The 19861-nt window shown below is 44.4% G+C and overlaps 1 protein-coding gene across 3 annotated transcripts in view; it reads left to right on the top strand.

The window, feature by feature from the left end:
- ulk4 (unc-51 like kinase 4) overlaps positions 1 to 19861 on the top strand; it is a 109966-nt gene that overhangs the window by 53757 nt on the left and 36348 nt on the right. For all 3 annotated transcript variants that reach the window (XM_034103425.1, XM_034103424.1, XM_034103426.1), the window contains exons 31-32: positions 6186 to 6234; positions 17803 to 17908. In XM_034103425.1, the coding sequence (XP_033959316.1) occupies positions 6186 to 6234; positions 17803 to 17908 (155 nt within the window). The remainder of the gene's footprint in view (positions 1 to 6185; positions 6235 to 17802; positions 17909 to 19861) is intronic.

Below are 19861 nucleotides of genomic sequence, written 5' to 3'. Positions count from 1 at the left end.
AACACAGTGGTCACTCAGATCATTCGCAAATACTCCCACAGCTGAGTATTTATAGGGAATATTAGTTAGAATGAGATCAATTAGGGAGGATTTATTAGGGGACTTAATGTTAGGGCGAGTAGGACTGTCAACAATCTGAGTAACATTCAAAAAGATACAAAGGTTTTTAAAATCCTCTGACACTGCAGTTAACCAGTCCCAGTTAAAATCTCCAAGTAGGACTATTTCCTTGTAGTCTAGTTGCGATAAAAGATTTGCTAGCAAAGACAAGGAGTCTTTGACAGCTGAGGGGGGTCTGTAACCATGACCACGACCATGACCTGTTGACCCTTTGCCATTTCTATATTTAAGGCTAAATATTCAAATTGCTTACTGATAGATTTGGAAACTAATGTGGATACACTGAACTTATTCTTAACATAAATGGCAACGGCACCACCTTTATTAGGCCGGTCGGTACGATACACATTATAACCATTTAAGGCAATGTCAGAGGCCAAAATAGATTTATTTAGCCATGTCTCTGATAAAACAATGACGTCAGCGTCAGTCGAGCTCGCCCAAATACGGACAAAATCTAGTTTACCTAACAGACTGCGCACATTCAAGTGGATGAAACCCAACCCAGACCTAGCTTTAAAATCAGCAGGAGTAGCGATCTGACTACTACTACTGGGCGGACCAGGGTTAGGTTGTACATTTCCTGACAGTAATAACAACAACAAAAACAGGCATCTTTTCCTCTTAAACGACACACATACATTGTCATCTACTTTAGAAACACCGGAAAAGTCTGCGAGAGTGTGATTAGAGCTTAAGAAGCAGTCCTGAAGAACCATCATTGCAGGAAAACAAAAAAGACAAACATATTTTGTCGAGCAGATTGTCTGTGACAAGGCAACCGGTAATTGTTTGTGTAACACATCCGAACCTTTGCAGGGGATGCCCACTGCAGGTGGCAGAACAGACCTGAATCCAGTAGACTCCTCAGAATGACTAGAGATCTTCTCATAGTCCAAAATAGTTAACAGGCACAGCAGAATCCCGATATGGGCCATTTTCCCAGACCAGCACACAGAATCCGCGATGTTCCTGGAGCAAAATCAGCACAGCAGCAAAGGACAGACGAAAGCAGCAGCGTGGAAGCGCTCCGGTCCCTCCGTGGTATCCCCGGGGTGAAAGCAGGCCTCTCTGCAACAGCAGAACCAGGACGGGTGCAAAGCAGGCCCCAACCGTGGTAAAATCCTCCTTCGCACAGCAGCACACGCCCGGTGGAAGCAGGCCAAGCCCGAAGCGTGGATCCACTCCGTCTCTCCACGACGACTCCGGGGTAAAAACCTCTCCAGTGCAGCCGTGCTCTACAGGTGGGAGCAGGCCTCCGTAGATCGCAGATCGCAGGCAGCAAACAGGTGGAGCCGCTCCGTCCCTTCGCGACGAGCAGGCCTCCGTAGATCGCAGATCGCAGGCAGCAACAGGTAGAGCCGCTCCGTCTCTCCGCGACGACTCCGAGGTAAAAACCTCTCCAGTGCAGCCGTACTCTACAGGTGGGAGCAAGCCTCCGTAGATCGCAGGCAGCAAACAGGTGGAGCCGCTCCGTCTCTTCCCGACGAGCAGGCCTCCGTAGATCGCAGATCGCAGGCAGCAACAGGTAGAGCCACTCCGTCTCTCCGCGACGACTCCGAGGTAAAAACCTCTCCAGTGCAGCCGTACTCTACAGGTGGGAGCAAGCCTCCGTAGATCGCAGGCAGCAAACAGGTGGAGCCGCTCCGTCTCTTCCCGACGAGCAGGCCTCCGTAGATCGCAGATCGCAGGCAGCAACAGGTGGAGCCGCTCCATCTCTTCGCTCCGTCTCCGGAGGAAAAACACCTCAGTACAGCCGCACTCGACAGGTGGGAGTTGGCCTCCGCAGACCGCAGACAACTAAAACTACTACTTGTATAAGCAGGGATGGCTAAATGTTTGTGAGCAGGAGAGCTAGATGCTAACAGATGCCAGATGCTAACAGGTAGTGGGAGCCTCTAAAAATTGCGACTGTTCTCTCTGACACGCTGTCAAGAAATGAGCTCCGGCTTCATTTGCCTAATCCACCCCCAGGGACTTATTCCGGTGTGAACGCGATCTGTACTTAGTTAATGACAACTAAAGAGTTCTCATGAACTAAGTTCTCATGAACCTTTGTGGGAAAAGTAATGCGGTGTGAATGCGCCTATTGTGATTTGGACACCCAAGTGTCTCTAAGCAAGAGGAAATTGGAATCATTATGTATTTTAAAACACGGAGGTGGTCGTTTGCACACACTTAGTCTTTAAATGCAACAAACTGTTTTACTGGGCTGCTTTCTGTTGTGAATAAATGCATGACAACATATTACAAAAATTATAAAGAATATTCTTAAAACTATAAAGAAACTTATGAATTTGCATCATTTGGGAACATTTGACAACCCTCTAGGAGAGAATGTTGTAGTGACTGAAACTTCCAAATGCTAAGATCATTTATCTCAGGGGTGGCCAACCAGTCAGAGGTTAAGAGCCAACATTTTTACTATGTTACTGCAAAGAGCCACATCAAACACAGTCACACATGCGTGTGCACACCCCCCCCTCCTTCCCTCTTTTGTTCTCAGCCTTTCTCTGTGCTCCTTCACTGTCTTCCTCCCCTCTCTCTCTCACACAGACAAAATTAAAATCTAAAACTTTACACACACACACACACACACACACACACACACACACACACACATACACATACACACACCCCACACAGATAGACACATATAGCTTTGCTCAGACAGATTTGTTGTAAATGTCACACACCATAATATTGACAGAAACTGAATTAAACCTCTCCTACCAGTATTCAGAGGCCAGTTAACATAACAACATAACAATGAACATTGTGTGCACTCACACACAAACTCTCAGTAAACAAAATTGAAAAGGTTTTTTATCTCACTTTAAATTAGTGGGACTTCTGACATTCCTTGCTTTGAACAATCCTCCTCAAATCTGGCATGTATACCGTTGTGGCCACTCGAAGCAATTCTCTCACATGTGTGTCAGTCAGAACAGATCGATGCTTGGATTTCACGTGTTTCAGGGTATAAAACACAGACTCACAGGCGTATGTTGACCCAAACATTGAAAGTTGCTTTAGCGCAGCCCGTTTGACATTGGGGTATGTTGTGATTGGCACAGTTTTCCAGAACTCAAGGGCCCCTTCCCTCAGAACAGGTTTCAGTCAGTCATCCTCTGAAAGTTCGATCATCTCCAACTCGGCCACCGCCTCGTCCTTGACCAGCGGGGCTTTCAAACAGTCCGTCTCAGCATTAAAAGGATCGACGAGGAACGTAATCTGTGGCCTTTTCACATGTAGATCATGGAACCGTGTCGCAAAGTTTTCCTGCAGGGTTTCAACCAATGTTGCATAACGGGCTGTTTGCTTTTTCCGGGTGGCACAGGTGGCACAGGTGGCTTGTGGGCTTGCTTTTAGCAGAGAGGGAACATGTGCGAATTCTCCCTTTTTGAAGATGTGTCTTAAACAGTTTTAGTTTGTTAACAAACGCTAATACACTTTGCACTAGGTCAGCCAGCATTTTTAACTTTCGCCCTTTAGTCCCTCTCTCTTATGTTCGTCTTCATATTTTCGCTTAGCTGTGCATTTCTTCCCTGTCATTTTAGGATCAAACTCAGTTCATGGTCAGATAGTGTTTAATCAACGATAGGTTCCCCCCCCCCCCCTCAAAGGTGATTGGTTCACTGCATCGCAGGTATTATTGTGATTGGCTCTTGGGCCACATCAAAATGTTGACAGACACGCTGTCATCCTCTCATACTAACACCTGACACCACACATACACACGTAGGGAGAGCCGGGACGAAAGTAACACGGGACGAAAGTAACACGGGACGAAAGTAACGGAGCGATTTTATCCGAGCCCAAACAACTTTGACCGGCCAAATTACATGAGAATTATCAGCATTCAATACTTAACAGACCTACTAAATATCAGGTTTAACTGCCAGGAGTCCGTGTCTCTCCCCCACACTCACACATATAAAATTCGATATGAACTGAAGAGCCGCATGAAACTGGTTAAAGAGCCGCATGCGGCTCGAGAGCCGCGGGTTGGCCACCCCTGATTTATCTCTTCACTTGAAATAGCAAAGTCCACTATTCACTTTAAATATCACAGACAAAGCTTTAGAGAGCTACACGTGTAGCTCACTGAGAATAATATGACAAGGACAGCAGAGGTGAATCTAACTTCATTGTTGTCTCTAATGTGAGGTTTGGTTTAGGCAGTCTGTTGTGCTACGGGTTGTTCAATGTCTGGTGTTGTGCAGTGTGTCTGTTGATACATGGCTTGTCGTTTAAAGGTGGTCCAGCTTATCATGTCGTGCTGGCCTGTCCTGTCATCTCTCAGCCTGTCACCTTCCTAATGGGAGGCTATCCGTCATCCACAAACACAAGCTAATGCTGTCTACTTGTATGAACTCCTGTCTGGAGATCAGGTCTGGACATAAATCCCCTTTCACACATGTAGCGCACATCAGGAGATTGTCCGTGTGAGAAGCATTCTCACTTACTGAAAATACTTCCATTGCTTCAGGCAAGGGGCTTGCAAAGAGCGTGCACGACATGACACAGATTACATCGCATGATCAGAGTTCGTTCATAAACAACCAAATGTCTTTCCCGTCCTTGAATATGCATTGGCCCTCTCTTGTCTTTGAATTTGTCTGTGCCGGTCTCTTCAGACTATTTGTTGGCATTTTTGTGAAAATGACCTACTTCTTCACTCTTGGATGTTTGTTTTCCTTTGGTTTTATGCCAGCAGAAATAGAAATGTCATAAACATGACCACTTGCTCGCCTTGAATGTCCCCTTTATGGATGATGGACGAAGTAGGGAGGAAGATGTTTTAATGCATTTTGAAACTGTCAGATCAGTTATGGTCCAACTAAAGAATCAGGCGTAAAACAAAGAAATGAAGACTCATCAACATAAGATACATAACATAACATAAAATGTTGTGGCTAGCGCCCAAAAATTGTTAATAAAACAATTCTAAAGTAGAAGCTTTTGCAGTTTCTTTTGCATCGATATTTGATATTACCCCCTGAAAACTAGCACTTGGTCAAATGAATCGCAGTGTGTTTGGCAGATGCTGATAGTTTTACTCAGAAGTTGGTGTAATGGTGTGGGGAATATATTCTCAGAACACATTAAGATGAAATGAAACTGGTATTGATTTCTGTGTAAAAAGTGAGTTTCAGGCAACAGCGAAAGTAATCAGACACAACAATAAAAGGCAAAGTGGATCTCAGCCCACATATAAAACATAAAGCAAGCATCTGAAAAAAGCAAAAAGGAGTAGAAAGGCACTTTAAAAAGTTTGAAGGACTTGACCTGATATTGTAACGGAACATCTAACTTTTATCAAAAAAGCCAACCTGTTGTTACACCATCATTGTGATAACGTTGAAGAACATCACATCATTATAAGTTCCGTCTGCCAGACAAGCTATAACTCATAGTTAAAATAAAGAGACAGATTGTTGAATCAGTGGACTGGCTTTCAACATATTAACACTTGTCTGCTTCAGCCCGCTTTGTCCCCATTACAGTCTGAATGCTTTCTTGCTTTCCTACACAAGCCAGGTGTGTGTATATTGGTTGACACGTCTCCGACCACGCAGTAATTGGTTGCAAATCAAAGAACCTTAATCAGTAAGTAGGCAGAATGTCATTGCTAATATAGACAGCCATCTTTCTTCTACTCACACACATTTCTTTCTTTTCAATGAGGATTCAACCACATCTCCTTTTATTCTCACTTCTATCCATTCTTCTGTCCTACATCTATTCTCTGCCTAAATCTTCTCCCCTGTTCTCTTAACTCTCATCTCCTCTTTCTATGTCCTTTCCTCTCCTCTTTTACCTAATTTCACTTTATCTGTTCTCATCCCTTCTCCTCTTTTTATTTCTCTTCTCTCCCCAATTCCACTGGCACCACACAGCAGTCGTTGTAGCGGAACTCCATCCTTAATGAAGATGAAAAAGCCCAGTGTGTGCGCACGTGTGAACAGTGCAGTGAATTGCCTCCAAATTAAATAAATGTCTCGCCCCTCGTTTTTCCACCTCTGCTCCAATTAATGTGTATTTTTCTCTTCCCTTTTCAGCTTCATCAAACACAGTAGGATCTTACCAGCAGTATTTCAACTCATTATGGTAAGAGACCAATTTCACATAATCAATTCATCTATATTCTCAGCCAATCAGCAAATCCCTTGGTCATGCAGTTCAGTCAATCAGTCGACAGTCTTACATTACATTACACGTCACTTGTTAGACGCTTTTATCCAAAGCGACTTACATACTCAATACTGTGGACAATCCCCACAGGAGCAATCTGGGGTGAAGTGTCTTTCCCAGGGACACAACGACATGCTGACTGCAGTGGGGTTTGAACCTGTGACCCCCTGATCCCAACACCAATGCACTAATCCACTGCGCCACACGCCTCCCTTACAATCAGCTATTCAAACTCTGTTATCACATCTGTATTGTTAGGGCTGTACAAGGTCGTGGAATCAAATGCACGATGCAGAGACAAACAAAGTATCAAAATAAAGTGTTTTAATGTAGACAGGTCATAACACACTGAATACATAAAGCAAGCAGGGTTTGGAGGGTGGAACCAGGGAACTGTCCAGAACCGGCTTGATTCGGCTGACGTGGAACGTTGAATGAACCCGTAGTGACCTGGGCAGACGGAGACGGACAGATACAGGATTGATTATTTTAGTGACAGGAAATGGACCCACAAACCTTGGAGCGAGCTTCTTTGACAAGACCCTGAGTGGCAGATCCTTTGTGGACAACCACACCCGCTGCCCCGGTCTGTATGTAGGTGCCGCCCGCCGCCGTTGATCCGCCACCGTCTTCATCTGAGCCGAATTCCTCAGGAGGACCCGACGAGCTGCAGCCCAGACACGGTGGCATCTTCTGACTAAGGCGTGAGCAGATGGCACCACCACCTCCTTCTCAGTTTCTGAGAATAGAGGAGGCTGATAGCCAAAGACACAGTGAAAGGGAGACAGACCGGTAGCAGAGGTGGGCAAAGAGTTGCGTGCATACTCCACCCATGTCAGATGCTCGCTCCAGGTTGCAGGGTTCTGAGAAACCAGGCAGCGCAGGCACGTCTCCAGCTCCTGGTTCAGCCGTTCTGTCTGTCCGTTGGACTGGGGATGATAACCTGAGGTGAGGCTGACGGACGCTCCCAGGAGGGTGCAAAACTCCTTCCAGAACCTGGAGGAAAACTGAGGACCTCGATCCGACACAATGTCTCTGGGAATACCATGAATACGGACAACATGAATCAATATCGCCTGAGCAGTCTCTTTAGCTGACGGCAACTTTGGTATGGCAATAAAATGGACCATCGTAGAGAACCTGTCCACTACAGTGAGGACAGTGGTGTTACCCTTGGATGGAGGAAGACCCGTGACAAAATCCAACGAAATGTCAGACCAGGGCCTGCTGGGAACGGGGAGAGGCTGCACAGGGCATGACATCTAAGCTAATTTACAGATGGCCCTGAGTCCAATAGAGATGGCCCTGAAAAATGCGCGCGGACGAAATGACACACGAAAGGTTTGGGGGACCTGCAGGTCTTAGATGCTGTCTGGTGCATTCTCTAGAATTATACGATGAACCACCACAATATTATATTGTACAATTTAAATTTTATTCTTAATTTCACTTCTTCTTGTTTGTGTTTGCTGATTCAACGACTCAATGGCCCTCTGTCTGTCAGAGGGCCATTGAGTGGGGTTGAAGATGGAACATTTTGAAGGGACACTCCCTTTCTGGAGATCTTGGAATCTTTTCTCCAGGTGCTTGATGAGCACATCTGCAAACACATACAACATGTCAAATTATAATCCCTGTCTCTGGACCACCATACAAAATCATTTATATCATAACAAATGTGAAATTATATTCCTGTCTCTGGACCACCATAAAAAAAGTATCTATTAAAACATGTTATGCCCATATTTACTTATGAGGAAAATATTTACTTATGAAGAAAATATTTACTTTTGAAGAAAAAATATTGAATATTTACTTTGAAGAAAATATTATTGGGCACATACCTATGACTTTGATTCTCTTTTTTCGGGGGGGGGCTGCAGCTTAGTCTTTCTCTTCTTTCCAGGTTGTTCACCTTGCTTTGGTGGACTAAGAAACATTGTAATACACTCTGACTTTAAATTATTTGATCATTATGTATTCAGCATCAGAATCCGTAACAAACTGAAATTCCCGCGAAAATGTGGAGCATTCGATTCATTGTCCGGGTAGTATTCAGTTGCGCCACTTATGTGACAGACAAAAATAGTCAACTCTAATGTCTAACACGTAATGTGGAGAGAGAGATGTCCTGGATGGGTTGATTGTGCGTTGATCTGTTGGTAATGCCTCAGGGTTCCGGTGGGCATGTAAACAAATGCATAATGCTGCGCTATACTTTGTGGCCTCATCCAGTTGCATAGCGATGCTTATTGTTTAGGTGTCTTTTAATAAGCAGGTAGTCATATCATTAGCTAGAACTAGCTGTATCTGATCGATATGGACATAAACGCGAGTGAAGTCTAATCTGACGAGAGAGAGAGAGATCAGCTGCTGCGTGTCGAGTCTCGACTCGACACGCAGCTCTGCATGACCACATGCAGCGGTGAGCGGACAAAACACACACTTCAGGTTAGAATGTCACACTTAGCTATTTTAATTACCTCTCAAACTACCTAAACTAGTTATAGATATGTTTAGTTTTACTGTCGGGTCACTCATTACTGGATCCGCGAGCTGCATGATACTGGCATAATAGATTGCCTGATCGGGCAACCAGCAGGTGAGGCTTCATTGCCCGAGCTAAATGCTAGATGGCCCGGGGCCATCGGGCCATCCTTAATGTCGAGCCCTGCTGCAGCAGTAGGGCTGTGGCGATACACTAATCTCACGATACGATACGATACACGATATTCAGCCAACGATACGATATATATCACGATATTCAGCCAACGATACGATTCGATACGATTCGATATACTTATATCATTTTCTGAAAGATTTTAAAGGGACAGTGGGATTTTGGTGACATCTTGTGAGTGTTCCATTGACTTGGATTGAATTAATTCAACTGAAAACTGAAAGCATCCATTATACAATATATGGCTCTGACAGAGAGTCTCCAGCTTGCAAATGCTGGACAAAATGAATCAAAAGATGTGGTGAGAAAATTAGTTTCATTTATTGAAACAGTGCAAACTCTAGCTGTAAAGTGCAGTATCACAATGGAGAATGAAAAGGTGCAGCAGGTGGCGGAACACGGGGGATTTGAATGGGACTTGTTAGAAATTAAAATCAATGTTTTGATGGCATAAAGTACCATAAACATACCGTCAGTTTAAATGCTGTTTTATACTGAAAAACCAGAAGTTGTTGTGCACAACCAGTTGTTGAGCTTTTATTCTGAAAATCCTTCATCTCCGGTTAGCATTTAGCATGTGGCTAATACACAATTTCCTATAGAGGTGAATTTAGTAGCGACATGACACGAGTGTTGCACACCGAAACCTACTGATTTCAACACTACAACTACTGTATAGACGTTGAGATATTATTATTGCTGAATATTAAATGAAGGTACAGTTTATTTGAGTACGTTTGTTTACAGACGTGGGTAGCATGAGACAACATTCGGAACTACCGGAAATGATACCAGCCGTAAGGTATTTTTGGAGTATTGATTACAGCGTTTAAAATGTATTAAATGAAAAGTCATGAAAGAGATAAGGAGGAGAAAAGGCGTGTTTAGTTATATATGTAATGTGCAATGTCTGAATCCTCTGTAATGCGCAACAACGAACATTGGAGACGTGGAGGGCCGATCCCCAGCAGCGCCAACCGGCCCACAGGGAGGAGCAAGCAGAGGATATTTAACAGCTGGAAAGGTGGAGCTCGCTCTCTTCCCTTCGCTCACGAGAGCCAGAACACAGCTGTTTTCTGACTGAACCATCTTCTGCTTGTAACATTACCGCGCTTTTTATTAATTAAAGTATACATTTGAACATTCTCAGAGACTCAATTAGTCTCCTTTTTAAAGCTTCTCTCCTGGACGCGAGGATAACGAACACAGTTATCAGACTTAATGTATCGATACCCGCGGCTGAAATATCGATACTTTCTCGGAAAATTAAATATCGATATATATCGCAAGATCGATTAAATTGCACAGCCCTATGCAGCAGTCCCATCTGTGATTTTGATGACGTCTTGTTCCTGGCACAAACTACACAGGCAACCACATATTCGGAGACATCCTTAACCAAGGAAGGCCACCAAAACCTCTGTCGAACGACGAATACGGTCCGCTTGACCCCTGGATGACAAGTGAGCAGTAATGTGTGAGACCAATGAATAACCTGTGACCGCATGGATTCAGGCACGACACTGGACAGCCACTAGGTTTCGGCCCCTCACCATTGACACGTTTCACCTGATCTACTATAGGCCATGTCACCACCCCAACCACACGGGAGAGTGGAAGGATTGGCTCTGGATCCTTGGCCATGGGCTCTGGGTCATGGAGGCGTGAGAGGACGTCAGGTTTGCCATTCTTGGACCCAGGTCTGAAAGACAATGTAAAGTCAAAACGGTTGAAAAAAAGTTGCCACCGGGCCTGGCGTGAGTTCAACCTCTTAGCTTTGCGGATGTATTGAAGGTTCTTGTGGTCGGTCCAAACCAAGAACGGCTGTGGCGCCCCCTCAAGCCAGTGCCTCCACTCCTCCAGAGCCATCTTGACTGCCAACAGCTCTCGGTTTCCGACGTCGTAGTTTCTCTCTGCGGGAGATAGTTTGCGAGACAAAAAGGCACAAGGATGCATCTTATGATCCCCAGCCGCTCTCTGTGAGAGAATGGCCCCCACCCCATCATTGGAGGCATCCACCTCCACAACAAACTGTCGTTGAGGATCAGGAACAGTCAGTATGGGAGCTGTGGTAAACCTTCTTTTTAACTCATTAAAAGCCTCCTCGGCCCTGAGGCCCCACACAAAGTTAACCCCTGGTGAGGTCAGTGCATGAAGGGGAGCAGCAACAGAGCTAAAGTTCCTAATAAATCGTCTGTAGAAGTTAGCAAACCCCAAAAACTGCTGTACCTTCTTCCTATTGGTGGGGGTGGCCCAGTCTGCCACTGCACTGACCTTTGCAGGGTCCATCAGGATTTGTCCAGGAGAAATGATGAACCCCAGGAATGAGACAGTTGATGCATGGAACTCACACTTCTCTGCTTTTACGAACAGGTGATTATCCAGTAGGCGCTGTAGTACTTGGTGGACATGTTGCACATGAGTCTCCTTATCAGGAGAGAAGATTAAAATGTCATCCAAATACACAAAGACAAACACGTTCAAAAACTCCCTGAGTACATCATTGACCAGCGCCTGGAAAACTGCTGGGGCGTTAGTTAACCCGAAAGGCATTACGAGGTACTCGTAATGTCCTGTTGGGGTATTAAATCCAGTTTTCCACTCATCCCCCTCCCTTATTCTTACCAGATGATAAGCGTTGCGTAAATCCAGTTTTGTGAACACTTTTATAGGTCAAAAGCAGAGTCAATGAGAGGGAGGGGGTATCTGTTTTTTACCGTGATGTCATTCAGTGGACTGTAATCGATGCAGGGACGGAGAGAACCATATTTTTTCTTCACAAAGAAGAAGCCCGCTCCGGCAGGAGAGGAAGACTGTCGGACGAGTCCTGCCTTGAGTGAGGTGTCGATGTAATCCTTCATGGACCCCTTTTCTGGAGCTGACGGGGGAGTACGTGGATCCTGGCAACAAGTCTATAGCACAATCATAAGGCCGATGGGGTGGTAGTGCACTCGCCCTAGCTTTACTAAAGACTTCCTTTAGATCATGATAACATGTGGGGACCTTTGATAAATCAGGGTAATCAGAAAAATAGTCAGAAAGAGGTTCGTTGTGACAGTCTGCTTTAGAAGTGGAGATTTTCTCAGTATCAACTTACTCTGATCGTGTAACACTTCTGTTTACACAACATTCCCCACTCTTGTACTTTCCCTGACCGCCAATCAATGACAGGATTGTGCAAAAGTAACCAAGGGTAACCTAAAATGATCGGGTGTTGAGCTGATTTAAACACATGAAAAACTATGTTCTCAACATGAGTGTCATTGATTGTCATTCTTACAGGTGTGGTGCAATGAGTCACTGTGAATAGTAGGCGCCCATCTAACGCGTTCGCTTTTAACGGCGAAGGTAATGGCGTCAACGTCAGGTTAAGCCTAAGAGCTAGCTCTTTATCCAAAAAACTCTCATCGGCTCCAGAATCTACAAGTGCCCCCTGTTCAATAACCTGATTACCTTCACATAGCATAACTTGAGTTAATGTGCGTGGAGGGAAGTCAAAAAAGTCAGATTGGCTCACCAGTGTCTTCCCTTTCACCGGCGAGCCTGTTCTTTTACTGGACACATGGCTTGTTGATGACCCTGTTGACCGCAGTAGAAACATCTTGCCTCCACTAGGCGGCGACGTCGTTCCTCCGGTGAGATTCTGGCCCTGCCGAGCTGCATCGGCTCCTCCGAGTCAATGGGGGGCGCTGTGGCCTCTGAAGCAGGTGACGAGCCGAATGATGTCCTCCGGACAGGATGAACAGCTGTTGAGAACCCTCTGGTTCCGCTGGACGAAACGGCAGTCTTCTTTCTTTCTCCATCTCTCTCACAGATGCGATTTTCAATCTTAATAGCAGCCGCTACCATACTTTCTAAGTCTGTGGGAGGATCCATAAGCAATAAATGATCCTTAATTTTCTCTGATAGTCCGTTCCGAAATATGTCCCTTAACGCTGAATCATTCCAATCGCAATCAATAGCCATAGTGCGGAACTCAATTGCATAATCCGCCACTCGGCGTTGATTTTGCTGAATGTATGTCAAATTCTGTGCGCTCTCTACAGCTGGTGTGTGATGTGCAAACACTCTTTTAAACGAGTGGATGAACTGAGAGACAGAGTTGCAAGTTGCAGAATTTTTCTCCCACTCCGCCGTAGCCCATGCAGCCGCACGGCCGGACAGATGAGAAATGATAAATGCAATCTGAGCATAATCAGAGCTATATATGTAGGGCATTAACTTAAAGTGTAGATCACACTGAGTCAGAAAGGATCTACAGTCATTGGAATCTCCGGAAAACTTATCTGGAGGGGCCAAGCGAGGCAACGGGACAGCATGAGATCCAGGAAGTGGCGCCGCTGTAGTAGGAGGGGCTGCCAGCTGTTGAGGATGAGCCGCAGCATCAGGTAATGCCGGAGCAGTGGCACCGGCGTCCAGGCGTGCCAGCACACGATGCACCGCCTCCGCCATGTCACTGATTTGGGTGTTGACCGAGGCTTGGAGTCCATGTTGCTGCTCCGCCAGGTCTCTCACTGCCTGGTGTATGACAGAGAACTTCTCCTCATGATGGTGTAGACGTTCTTCCTGAAGTCGTATCGTTGTTTTAACTGGTTCTGCATCTGCTAATTCCATGTTTTGGGCCAGATTGTATTGTTAGGGCTATACAAGGGCGTGGAATCAAATGCACGATGCAGAGACAAACAAAGTATCAAAATAAAGTGTTTTAATGTAGACAGGTCATAACACACTGAATACATAAAGCAACAAAACAAAAACTACTAATACACTAATCTAACTCTATGGACAATGACAAAAGGATCTTACGCTGGAAGGCATGGAACACACAAGACAATCTGGCAACGAGACAGGGGAAGACGAGAACTATATATACTAGACAGACAACACCAGGTGAAGACAATTAGACAATCACAACCGTGGGAAAACAGACAAGGCAGGAAACGTACTTTAGACACATGAGGGTAGACAAGACTATCAAAATAAAACAGGAACCTATCTAAACGCATAACATGAAACCTAAACTAGGGACCACTCTTAGCAGAGCCGTCTACGCACAACATGTATCCTTTTTTGGCAATTCCTTTGCATTTTATTACTGCTCAATTGTATTCTGTCTCCTTCCTCTCTTACGCGCTCCATCCAACCCTTATAGACCAAGTTATGTAAATGAGTCTGAGTGGTGTTGACCTATTAGAGGGCTGGTGTAATTGACTGGCAGGTCATCCACAGAGAGCAGGAAGGGTTAATGGAGTGAGAATTTGGACTCTGCTATTAAGATACCACATACACGCATGCACACAGACACGCAGCACTTGTCTGTTATCAGCCAAGCATAACAACGTTTCCAGTAAACAATTTATTTCACCTGACCCTTTTTGCATACACACAATCTAATGAACACACAAGCAGTGCGATCTGTTTTCAGCAAACCGAAACACTTGTACTGCAGTAAACAATTTCAGTTTACACACACACACACACACACACACACACACACACACACACACACACACACACACACACACACACACACACACAAACACAACCACAAACACACAACCACAGACAGACACACACACACACACACACACGACACACACACACACACACACACACACACACACACACACACACACACACACACACACACACACACTCTCACTCTAAATAATCAGTGTTCTGCATGGCTGCCTGTCCAGCCCTGAATAGCTGATGCAGAATGTTAAACACTGTAATCCAACAGCCTGATTAACTCCTCTCCTGATTGTTTACTCCCGTCTGAACTGGTCATGTCAGGATCCATTAGTGCCGTCTGTAAAGCTCACGTTGGATTGATTTATGCTGCCTGAAACTCTGTGATGTGGATTGATTACACCTGCCTCTGGCGATCACACTTGTCATGGAGAAACTCACCTAATTGTATTTGTCTACATGATGAAGTAGTTTCTACTTCAGACATGAAAGGACGTCAGGAAACCGAAACGACCATGTTTCTCTGACTGTTTGGTTGTCGTGCCAGAGGAGGCAGAGACTCATAACGGTGGGTTGCAGTTAAATACAAATCCTCCCTCACTTTTACAGTACATTCTGTAGATCCACCACCAATACATGCTCAATGCTCTCTGAGTAAAGGTGCAGGACCATGAGTCACTAAGTTAAAATTCGCTTTGGTTTCCTCGTTGATCTCTGTCACGTTTACGCTTTCAAGGGTGAACACGATAGTCCTTTCACGGCTCATTAGTCCATAGAGATCAAAATAAATGAGTCATTTGTTGTCACTGACAGCCAGGTTGTCCTCGGTGTGAATTGATGTCATTGTCTTCAGCCTCAGGCTACTGCACATGATGAGTACCAGTCATGCTTATCGGCCCGTACACAGATCACACCGATGCGCACAGACCCCGCAGGCAGAGCTGGTGTATCTGCGAGTGGATCAAATAGTGAAATGAGGGCAGGAGACAGAAGGAGAAGTGGATTACTGCAGGAGGAAAGAGACAAGGTTTTGCAAGGAGGAGAAAGAAAAGAAGAGGGAGGGAAAAAGCGAAGGAGGAGAAGGGAGAAATTAATGAGATAGGGGTGGGAGGAAAGTGTAGACTACAGCCTTGCTCCTTTGTCTCTTAAAACCCAATTAATTATTAAAGGTCACAAGTAAACCCTCTTCTGATAAAGAGAATGAATTTGATCCTGTGCTGCAGTAACAATTGTCACAGTTGGCAGAATATGATTCTCAGATAAAACATCAAATGATCTCCCAGGTGGAGATCATTTTGGCATAGGACTGTGCTTCTGGCAAACCGTTTCACAGATGTGTCTTTAAGCAACATAATGTTTCTGTATTTCTTCGATTGAGTGCCCCCACAGTTTCAGAATAAAATGCACTTATACACTGTATATGGACAGCTAACATGCATTTGTTATGATTACATTAGTGATAATAAAAAAACCGACCAAGTCGATATATTGGTTAGCACTGCCAAACATCAAGTAAGTCAATAAGTGAGACATTGCAGGCCATCTAGTCTTACTTACTGATGGAAAAGGAAAATAGTAAGGTTTCCATTTGCATTGCGACCTAATGTTCTGAAACAGAGTCAGAGCCTTACTCTGGTCGCGTGCTACTGGCCTCTTTCTCGTCAGTTTTTTTTTTTCTTTACTTCCTCCTTCAACATCCTCAATTTCTTTGTTTCAACCATGATGTCCAAAGGGGCTGCTCAAGTTGGGACTGTTGCCTGCGTGCCCAGGTCTGATGCTGTAACAAAAATGCTAGCGTTACTTTAGCAACGAGTAAAGTTTTCCATCAGAAAACTCTGTAAATCACCAAATGTCTAAGCATAACAGCCTGAGAACATCATAGGGAAAAGCAGAACATATTATATCCAGATAAAATGATCCAGTTTCTTCAAAATGATCTGAGTGCCTTCAAGCCTCACGCACGTTTCCCGGGATATTATATGACCCATAAAGTTATAGTGCAATAATGTGGTGAAAGTGGTACACACAGACAGCATTATCCCTACTACAAGTCAGTGTAGCATCAAAGTAACTTTGAAGCTGTTATTTTTAGGTAAAATAGTTTCATAATGTTACTTCAATGGTAGACTTTGGGAAAACTGAAGTGTTGTTTGCAGTAGATCAACCCTTGGAGAAATGTGCAGCAATGCTGACATGTCCATCACACCGTGTCCATCTCTCTAATAAACAATGCAAGGCCTGGGCAGACGTCACCTGTATCACCGAACCCTGTATGAAAACACAGTACTGTGGCAAATGACGCTGTATAAGTATAAGATCCCATAATCAATTGGTCATTAGGCTCTGGCTGTGTAACATAAGACGGTGCTTATTGTGAGGTGAGTTTGAAGAATTACACAAGTCCATGACCAAATATTGCTTTATAGATAAATGGTGCTGACAATGCTTGGAGGTTCACTGCATATTTACATTATATATCATGCAAAATGCACTGTGATGTCTTTTATACATACATATGTGTCCCCGGTGCGTCGAGGAACTCACGCATTGTCAGAAAATAAAACCCTCTCTCTTTTCCTCCGTACCCAAATCTTTTAAAAACGGGTGTACAACGAGTGGATACAGATTTCCATCCGCTGTGACGTCGGCGGACCCACAGAAAGTTGCTATCAGAAGCCATGCCTGATGTGTTTTGGACGTAATCTCCAAAAAATTAGCAAGCCTCGCTAACACTCAGAGCTAACCTGTCCTAGAGAGCACATGTGTTTTAAAAAGCAGGAAATTAAAAAAGGAACTCACCTTGTGATAAACCTGCAAGAGAAAAAGCATTTGAGCTCCATACTATTTCAGAAATAATCCATGACGTGGTTTAAACAGGATGGCGTTTTATCACAGCAGAATTTAACTTTATCTCCGGTAGAATTCTGATCAGGCATTAGCTCCGCCTCCTCTTCTTTCTTTTTTTCAAGCTAAGGACCCAAGATCCGTGTTTGGGTTTCAAAAGAGGGTATGAGCAGTATGAGGCATGGCTACAATGGGTGATCTGTTTGGGATTTTGAAAAAAAAACTTCACAGAAATGTTTTGTATAGGTATGGCCCTACAATATATTTTTTAAATCTAGCATGATAGGTCCACTTTAGGCTTTCTCATGTTTAATATTAGAAAGTAGATGTGAATTTAGACCAAGACAAAAATCTACATAGAAAACCTTTAAGTGTGTATGAATCATGGGATATACAGTTGTTGTTGTTGTTGTTGTTGTTGTTGTTGTTGTTGTTGTTGTTAGCTGACATTTAACCTTTATCATATCTCTTTCTTCTCTTTTCTGTAGGCTAACAGTAGTAACATCACCAGTTGGATGGTCCAGAGTGCAATGGCCTTGCTGTGTAATCTCAGTGGAGACACCGTCTTGGACCTGGAGCCACTATATCAACAAGGTACATTATCTCTACATACAGTATATGCTTGAAGAAGGGAGGATTAAACTCTCTTACACTAGTAATATTATTTCTTAGCTAAATAAGCGATTCCTATAATAGAGGCTCTTCTGTCATCGACCCTACTGCACAGTATCATTATATTGTTTCTACACTGCTAGCATCAGTTACTGTCATGGTACTTGTTGACATCTTGTTTTCCCCAGCCTGCTGTCCTACAGCACCACAAAGCTTGTTCTGGTCAATGACCTTGGATATTTGTCTGTCTCTGGGTGCATTAGGCAATATATTCTGTCCTTCAGCTATGGTGAATCTCAATAATATTAGAATGTATTTTCAATTGCAAAGAGGGGGGGGGAGTCAAATCTATGGTGTGTGTCCTCTGGGAGTGAGGACGTTTTTTAGGAAGTCAGGTCATTTTAGGCCCGTTTTATCACCCAATAGCTAATTTAGGATTAGGAGGGAGGAATAGTAAGGCACAAGGCTTAGGAATGTAGGGATGCAGCCTAGATCTAGCATTAGAGAATGAATGCAGTCAATTAAAGATTTACAAGAAAACATTTACAAGTGTGTGTGTGTGTGTGTGTGTGTGTGTGTGTGTGTGTGTGTGTGTGTGTGTGTGTGTGTGTGTGTGTGTGTGTGTGCGTGGGTGTGTGTGTGTGTGTGTGTGTGTGTGTGTGTGTGTGTGTGTGTGTGTGTGTGTGTGTGTGTGTGTGTGTGTGTGTGTGTGTGTGTGTGTGTGTGTGTGTGTGTGTGTGTGTGTGTGTGTTTTGCTGTACTCAAATGTCTCTTTCACTTATTGTGTGACTCATTCTGTCTATCCATCATTCTTCTGCACCCCTGCCTCCCCAAAATCCTCTCCTTCTATTTCCATTGGGTCAGCAGTGGGGAGGTTCAGTAGTCGGCATCATTATCGTCCAATCAGCTCTCCTCTCAACAAGAAACTGTCAACCCAGCACTAATACTGGCCGGGCAATTAACGCTCCGCTCCTCTCCTCTATACTATCCTCTTCTATCCTCTCCTCTTCTATCATGTCATTTCCTCTCCTTCCTTTCCTCTCCTCTCCCCTCTTTCCATTTGTTCAATCCAGCTCACATCTTGCCCCATCATCTGCTCTCCTGCCATGCCTCTGTTCTCATTTTCCCCTTCTACCTTTCTACCCTATCCTCTATGTTAGGCTCCTCTTGTATCTTCTTCTCCTCCTCCAATCTTCCCTCCTTCTTTTAGTCATGGTTCTTTCCAGATCAGTGTGGCAAGAAAGGAGTAAAAGGGAGAGGAGAGAAGAGGTGAAGGGAGGAAGCGTGTATAATTGGCTTTTTAAGGTGTGACAGAGAGAGGTGGAGGTGATGTGTGAGCATGTGTGAGCATGTGTGTGCGTGCGTGTGTGTTTGTGTGTGTCTGCGTTGGGAGGAAATGAAATAGACAGTGAAGAAGAGCAAAATAGGGAGATGTTTTTTTTGTGCTACTGTGAATGTATTTATGCTTATGTCTATGTGTGAGACGTTCGGTGTGTGTGTGGGCGCCGATGGATGCAGGAGCGCCTAATATGTGTGTGTAAGAGAGAGAGAGGAGATGAGGTTTATAATTGGGCAGATTTGCCTCCAACTGAGATAATACCCCCTGGGGAATGAAGACAGAGGGAGCTAAGAGAGAACGGCAGAGATAGGGAAGGAGAACGAAACAACAGAAAGAAAAAGAAGATGACAAAAAGCATGAGAGAGAAGAGAGAAGGAAAAAATGACACAGTCAGGAAGGCAAAAAGTGGTAAAGTCAAAAGGGAAGCAGAGAGGAAGAATGGGATATAGTGAGTGGGAAAATGTGGTGCATTTGGGTGAGACAGGGAGCAGTGACGAGAGAGGAGAAATGTGAGGTTAAAATGAGTGACAACTTGATAGAGGGAGAGACAGAGAGTCGGGAAGCAAAGGTTGACTTGATGTGGGAGTAAGAGACAC

This window comes from Pseudochaenichthys georgianus, chromosome 16 (assembly GCF_902827115.2).
Source record: "Pseudochaenichthys georgianus chromosome 16, fPseGeo1.2, whole genome shotgun sequence".
In the NCBI taxonomy this organism is placed as follows: Eukaryota; Metazoa; Chordata; class Actinopteri; order Perciformes; family Channichthyidae; genus Pseudochaenichthys; species Pseudochaenichthys georgianus.
This window is presented reverse-complemented; position numbering and strand designations above follow the sequence as displayed.